At 42.1% G+C, this 7,492-nt stretch overlaps 1 protein-coding gene across 1 annotated transcript; it reads right to left on the bottom strand.

The window, feature by feature from the left end:
• Positions 1-4,415: 4,415 nt before the first annotated feature.
• LOC129724983 (SET domain-containing protein SmydA-8-like) lies at positions 4,416-7,279 on the bottom strand. The gene is made up of 7 exons (XM_055680321.1): positions 7,009-7,279; positions 6,739-6,870; positions 6,126-6,678; positions 5,917-6,068; positions 5,757-5,851; positions 5,061-5,383; positions 4,416-5,004 (listed from the first exon to the last, which is right to left on the bottom strand). The coding sequence occupies exons 1-7, from the start codon at positions 7,059-7,061 to the stop codon at positions 4,753-4,755; spliced, it is 1,560 nt and encodes a 519-aa protein (XP_055536296.1). The 5' UTR covers positions 7,062-7,279; the 3' UTR covers positions 4,416-4,752.
• Between the last annotated feature and the right edge of the window lie 213 nt (positions 7,280-7,492).

Below are 7,492 nucleotides of genomic sequence, written 5' to 3'. Positions count from 1 at the left end.
TGCCGAAGAAAACCACTGACGAAGACGTTCGATACCCTACTATTTTTTTTACCTAAAAATTTTTGAAGAACTTGCCCCCCCCCCCCCTATTTGAAATTCTGGCTACGCCCATGGTCCTGATGACAGATGTGAACCGGGGTCTTGCAACCTGCTCCAGCAGGCAAGTATGGTTACGATTCGGCCCATTCCATGCCTGATACCGCTTCGCATTCTAGTTGGACTTCCGGCACTTCGAGCTGCACATCAACAATACGACCAACAAGTTGCCTGCTTTTTAGCCGCCACTTGACTTGACCTGACTTGTACTACCAGGATATCGGTGGTATGAACAGGTTTGTCGATGATTTCCGTGTTCTCGTCTCGGTTCTTTGCTATGATATCATAGTTTTAAAGAAGACTTGACTGGATACGCGCACACTTTCTCGTCAGGTGTTTGGAAATAACTATGAGGTTTTCCGTTGCGATAGGAGCGCCGAAAATAGTCGCACATCTACTGGCAGTCAATTCTAAGTTCAGAATAAAAACTTTAGAGGATGCCGCTTCTTTGAGCGATCGTAAGTCGTTTCTCTGCGCTCTGTACATACCTCATGAGTACATGAGCGTAAATGTATTGTTGCTCCGTGCCAATCGGTCTACTCAGTGCTGGAAATCGTTTAAGCAACAGATGAAGTTATGGTGTTCGGCTTTCGGTTTTTCTTTCCGGACTTGGATCATTCGAGTATCCATCCTAACGTTTCCTCCAAGGTCCGAGCTGGAGCTCTGGAGGACAGAGCTGGAGCTCTGTTTTGGACTCCGTCAATGCCGAAGAAACCGCTTGAACTCTCTCCAACGTATTGGCCTATGCCACCGACCAACAGGTCCCAAAAAAGAGTCTTGCGCCCCGACAGCAGCGGCAAACGAAAGAACTGCGGCAGTTGAAATCGGAGAAGTGAGCGGCCTTTAAAAAAATTACTAAGCACCGTGCATTGTCTCTGAAACGTCATTATGTGAGAATCAATTACGTATCTAAAAGTGTTGCGAAACGATGCTTTCTCCGATATCAACAAGATTTAGAGAGGAAGCTCAAGTCTCGTCTCATGCAGTTTTGGAGGTTCGTCAATCAACAACGACATGAAGGTGGTCCCCTCCTCTATGACGTTTAAAGGTAAGGAGGCAACCACCTCGCAGGACATCTGTCAGCTTTTCTTCGAGAAATTCGCCAGTATGTTCACTGACGAGACACTGAGCGATCATCACGTTGAACGTGCCGTCAGTAATACCCCACGGTCCGGTCAAACTTTGAACACCATTCGTTTAAACGCGACGATGATTTCTAGAGCCTGCCGAAACTCAAATTATGCCTAAATTCAAATCATCCCTGAACCCGGGTCCTGACGGAATTCCGTCGACGTTTCTTAAAACGCAATTTGAAAACCTGGTATCTCAACTCCTGCATGTTTTCCAGCTATCTGTCAATTTCGGTATCTTCCCGTCCTGCTGGAAATTTGTGTGTACATGTTTCCAGTACACAAAAAGGGAAACAAACACGATTTGAGCAATTATCACCTCGCTCTGTGCTGTTTCCAAACTGTTCGAGCTTGTCATCATGGAGCCTTTTGCTCGCTCACTGTGAAGCTTTTATAAGCACTGGCCAACATAAATTCACAGCCAGGCACTCTACCGCCCCTTATCTGCTTTGTCTCAACTCGTCCATCAGTGACTTATGGTGAAACGTGCATCGTTTACACTGACTTAACAGCTGCCTCAAATCGTTGCATTGCGCATTTCTCGTTCTATATTAGAGTACTGCTCGGTTGTCTGAAACCCTCATTACAACAATGGCGTGGAAAGAACACAGTCAGTTCAACGGATGCCGACCTCTCAGGCGATGCGTACCGAATCGTGATGTCGAAAGTCAAAGGGTCAATGACAGCTATGGATCAAAGTCCAGAAAAGTTGTAAATGATAGTTGAGGGACTTTTCCAGTAACTTGGACCGACCACACCATACGGCGAAGAAAATGGAAGTGACGCCAATAGGCCACACGTCTCCAATGAAGAACTCCTGAGTGTAGTGAACAAGCTGAAGACGAAAAAAGCGGTCCAGGTGGAATCCCTAGTGTGGCTTCGAAATCAGTGATCCAAGCATTTCCGGACCTGCTCAGAACGCTCAGAACGGCCAGATGGAAAAAGCAGAAGTTAATATTGTTGCCGAAACCGAACGAGCCAGTAGGAGATCCAGTATCGTACAGGCTGATTTGGATACAGCTGTTGAGCTTTTAGGCTGACACCGTATACACGGAAGGCGAACGAGGCCTGTCAAAAATGCAATTTGGATTTCGGAGAGGCAAATCTGCAGTTGAGGCTATCCGTACAGTGCTTGAGACATCCTACAAATTAACAATCGTCATTGGGTCGTAGTTACAATCGACATCAAAAACGCATTCAACAGTGCTAGCTGGGAAGCTAACGCCGAGTCGCTACACAGAATTCGAGTACCAGACTTTCTATGTAAGATTCTAGGTAGCTACTTCCAGAATCGGGTCCTGGTATACGAAACTGTCGAGGGACAGAAGACCACGACTCGGTCCAACACTTCGAAATGGAATGTATAATGACGTGCTGACACTGTAGCTATCCAAAGGGGTGGTGATTGTTGGTTTTGCAGATGCTATTGTGCTATCGTCGACAGGCGAGTCTCTGGAAGAGGTGGAAATACCGGCTACCAAGGCAATCGGAATCATCAAAATCCGGATGCGGGAAGTAAAGCTGAAGTTTGCACATTAAAAAAAAGAAGTGCTTTTGGTCAGCATGTGTAAAGCGGTTTAGCGGACAGAAATCACCATCGGCGGCGATGTCATACTTCCGAAGCGCGCGCTCAAGTACCTGGGAGTGATGATCGACGACCAACTCAACTTTAATAGTTACGTCGATTATGACTGCGAGAAGGTTTATTGCCAGTATCATGCCAAATAATTACGTAAGGGAAAAAATTGACCTTCGAACTTAATTTTGCGGTAGGGCTGAAAAGTTTCGTCTTCTCGAAAATGTCATCATACAAAATTTCAACTCGGGGAAGTTGGGCTTCAAAACGGCCAAAGTCTCACTTTTTCAACTGATGACGAAAGGCACAAAAACTTTTTGTCTTAGAAATGCATAAAATGTCGAGATCTGGTGTTATCTTGACAAAATCGGAAATATCGACTTTCTGGGACATAGAAATGTTTGAGCTGGGAAACAGTCTCAGTTCACTTGTCCTATTCTCTTTTTCAATTCACTGTCAATCTCACTTCACGAAGCTAATTTTTGTCATCTTACTTTAGGGGAAATCGGAAATATCTCTCAAAACAGTGAATTTCTGTAAATTATTTGAAGACTTCCTGTCAGAATTGCTCCAAATACTTCGTACTAGACTAGGTGGACAATTTGTAGACTAACATAAATTGCAGAATGTCTGAAACAGGGGCTATGATTGGGAACCCTAATAATAATATCAATAATTGATATAAATGTCATGTAAATTTTGAATTACTAAGTGTAAAACCAAAAAACGCCTTTGAAGAGACAGCTCTTATTAATACGGATTAACCCTCTCTTTACCATGGTTGCTCTAGAGCACCACAAGTTTGGATGTGTGTATCGTTACGAATTATTTAGCAATCTTGCTCAAATTTCGAAAATATATTCTTGCACACCTAACTTATGTTTCGGCAAAAAATTATCCAAAAATGTACAGTCAATAATTTATTAGAGTATCAAACATTTGAAAAAGTGCCGTTTTTTTCTTCGAAAAATAATTCAATATTTTCTATTGTTCATGAGCTATCACCATTCTATTGTTGATCCGTGCAAAAAATATTTTCTTATTAATTAGGTGTCACAACACTCCTTAAAACAAATTGTAGTCATTTTTCTCATTTTAATCAAGTTTTATGAATGCTCAAACCTTGGTGCACCAGAGCATTACTGGGCGAATAACAACAAAAATGAAGTTGTTCCCAACACGTTTGAAAATTTAGAATTATCGTGCTGTTTTCTAAAGAGTGACTGAAATAGCACATCGATGCCTTCAATACAATACCGACGTCACGATACGCGACTTGATGAAACCAGAATAATGTTGCTGGACTTTCGTATCGAAATTGCAAACTGGCTCATTCAGCGTGGAAAACAAATAGTAAAGCGTAGAGGTCGACCCCTGAAACAGATGCCTGTAAAAAAATCTCGACTTTCGCTGAAAGCTCCCGAGTTGAACTCCAGATTAGATGGTGTTGCTCACTGGCCTATAGCATGTGACGAGCGATCACGTTGTTACCATTGTGATTCTCGTAGCCATTTTACATATTTCTGTTGCTCGAAATATGGAAGGCCGTTATGCCTTTTAAGAGACCGTAATTGCTTTACAGCATAGCATACATAATATAAAATATTATTCCGTTCTTTTTACTTTTTATGAGATATCTAGACAAAAAAAAGTTAGTTGTTGATTTTGTATTGTTTGTAAAATGTGACTCGTAAGACCCAGTGGTGCTCTACAGCACCATTTTGGATTTTTTTTTTCGTTCAAACTATAATTTGGGATAAAATAAGAAGGGTTTGTTCAAGCGCTTTCGCTAAAAACCTAATTTTCGATTTTTGTTTAAGTAAAAACCTTGTGGTAAAGAAAGGGTTAAAATATTATGTAGTACTGTTTCAAAGGTTTGTTCTAAAGTAATAATAATAATAATTCGTGGTGGAATTTTTCGACAGAATAAAAATAATATTTTAAGTATCTTTATCGACGTTTTCCAAATTTCTTCGTTCTGCATCCGTTACTCGCCGTGTTACTTTTCCGATTATGACCCTGATCTTGCTTCTCCAAATGTTCATCCTCTATCATCGCTCGTACCTCCGCAATATCTTCCCGTAAATCTTTCAACTCCCGCATAGCTCTTTTTGCAAGTTGGCCCTCAGGCGTGGAAACGTGTTCGAATAATAGCATGCTGACTGCTTGTTTCAAATCGTTTTCCGCTTTCAGTAGATTGTCCTAAAATAGAACTATCAAAAACTCGGTAAAGTAAAATTGTTGTCACTGTAACAAACCAGCAACTCGTGCGATTTGAATTCCGTTGTATCGAAATTGCGCCGCGACAGTTCAACCAGTGCCACATGGTGCTCGTACAGGGCGATTCCAACCATCCGAGAAATTCCCGGTTCCAGGACACGCACAACGCCCAGAATCTCCTCACACAGCTCTATTTTCCGCTTGAGAATTTGCTTCGGCACATGGGGCGGCTCCAGTGACATGCAAACACTGCGCAGCTCGCCGGCTAGATTTTGCTTTGCCTCCAGCACCAACGAGTGTTGGGGGTTTAGTGTTTTCGAATGTTTACTAATTACCTTCTCGAGGTCGCGAATTTCCGGTGCTGTAAATGGATATTCGAACATACTTAACATAAATTGTTGATTTGCGGTAGCAAATGAAAAAAATAACATCAAACATAATCTCTTGTGAAATTAACGGGTTAAATACCAGATTTTTTCTAGCTACATCGGTTCTATTGAAGTACGTGCCCCAATCAAATTTGATCAGTCACAATTGACCATGCGCCTGCATCTGTTTTCAAGCGATGGAGACGCACCGCACTTTGATCAATATGCTAGCAATAAAAACAAATTTATGAAAAAGCGTTTGAAGCCTAAGCTTTCGCAGTGAATTTCGTAAAAAATCTTCGTCCGGTGAAAGTGTTACGAATAAAGAATATCAAACGCAATTAAGTATGTATAAGCAAAGCTTACGGCATGCAAGGATTTCGCTGCGAGCTGCACACATCACTTCGTTGACATACTCCCGTTTGAGCAGGTGGTGACAATTGTTGCACTCCCACCTGGGACTGAAAAACGATAGAATAATTAGCATTTGGTAGCCATACATATACAATATGATAGGATAGTTTACTTGTCAGTGTGAAACGAACAGAGTCCATCAGTGCATGATGTGCATCGTATGGAGCTCAAATGTGTACCCAGCTCGGTCGGATCGGTACACCGTTTGCAAGAGCATGTAAAATGTCTTCCCTCTATCAGCTGAGTCTGACGATCGTACGTTCCCTGCGAAGAATAGAATTTTCAGCAATACACAACTTTTGCTATGAATAGTTCACCTACGAGCAGGTTTCTGGTGTAACTATTGTGCAGTACTTCGCCCATTTTGACTGGTACGGATGTATAGACACGAGCATTTGCGTACCCATCGATCGACAGAAGCGTATTGGGTACACAGCTGTGTGTCATCAGTGCGGTTTTTGGAAACAATCCTCGCGCTAGGTTGCTCATAGTCATTCCTGGGCTATCTTCGTTCCCACGTATTTCGAACGTATTCACGTCTAAAATCCCACAAATCCGTTGGATTAGTTCTCCAGTTACTTCCAAGTTATGGAAGTTGTCGAAAGCTCCACTGTCTAGTAGTGGTTTAACGACATATTTTTCGTGAATGTCCCAAATTTCGGTTCCACGACGCTCCTCTAAATGGGATTCCATACGCATAACTTCGTCGTAGCGTTCTCGATTTGTTCCATACAGCAGCAGGCACCGAACCGGGGTGATGACGTTGAAGTGATTGTATAAAAAATTCTTGTCTAGGCTAGATTCTCGGTAGAAATCACACTCGTCTGCGTTGTGACTACTACAATCATAGCAAAGTGGAGCTTTGCTGCATTTGCTAATTATAAGCATAAATCAATGAATGATTAGCGCAAAAATTACCATAGAGCTTCGTTACCTGCATGTACAGCAGGACTCCTTGAAGCAATTTAAACAACTAATATCTGCATCGTAATACGGTCCAGTAACGTAGGCCTCTTCCATGAGGATCTGCTCTCCGCTAGCGATATTACGTTTAGCAACAACATATCTGAAAAAAGCCAAAAATAAGTCAAGTGCCAGTGAACCATTGGCTCAAGTCAATAATAGATTTATCTGCATGAGTTACGTGTGAACTAGCACTGTTCGATCTCATTAAAGTAATAGTGCAACCTTTATTTTAACTTACCGTTCGGATTCTGCGGTTTCCAAAACCTGAAAATTTTCGCTGAATCCCGCCATTAGTAGTAAAATAAAAGCAAGGTGCCGGATTGAGTCGTAGATCCAATTGCTAACAGCGAACGTTCGGTTTTCCAATTGAAGTGGAATGTAAACGCCACGTCAAATTGACAGTACGTATCACGACTAGCTCATTCATAAAATTCAGACATACAGACGAGAGACGCATGCGTCAAAACTAAAAACTAGTGGCTTTTTCCTTGCGCAATCAGAATGCGCATGTTTTGCACGCTAAAAACCATGTCGCAGACTATCAGCTGAGTTCTATTTCACGACGCTAACATGTTTGAAACTGTCAGAAAAATTCGACGCATGCGTTAACCAAGCGGCGTCCGTTGTTATGTAAAGTTGTAATTTCGATTTGACAGGTGTTTAAGGGTACGCACCCTGTCAGTTTTTCAGGGGCTGTAATTGTCTATTGTTCCGATTTAAGC

The sequence above is a fragment of the Wyeomyia smithii genome, chromosome 2, assembly GCF_029784165.1.
Source record: "Wyeomyia smithii strain HCP4-BCI-WySm-NY-G18 chromosome 2, ASM2978416v1, whole genome shotgun sequence".
In the NCBI taxonomy this organism is placed as follows: domain Eukaryota; kingdom Metazoa; phylum Arthropoda; class Insecta; order Diptera; family Culicidae; genus Wyeomyia; species Wyeomyia smithii.
This window is presented reverse-complemented; position numbering and strand designations above follow the sequence as displayed.

Excerpts from the sequence above, each read along its gene's own strand:
- LOC129724983 (XM_055680321.1), bottom strand. The coding sequence starts at position 7,061 with ATGGCGGGATTCAGCGAAAATTTTCAGGTTTTGGAAACCGCAGAATCC. Across the intron at positions 6,679-6,738 it reads GAGTCCTGCTGTACATGCAG|CAAATGCAGCAAAGCTCCAC; the intron begins GTAACGAAGCTC and ends GCTTATAATTAG. Across the intron at positions 5,384-5,756 it reads CAGCGAAATCCTTGCATGCC|CACCGGAAATTCGCGACCTC; the intron begins GTAAGCTTTGCT and ends ATCCATTTACAG.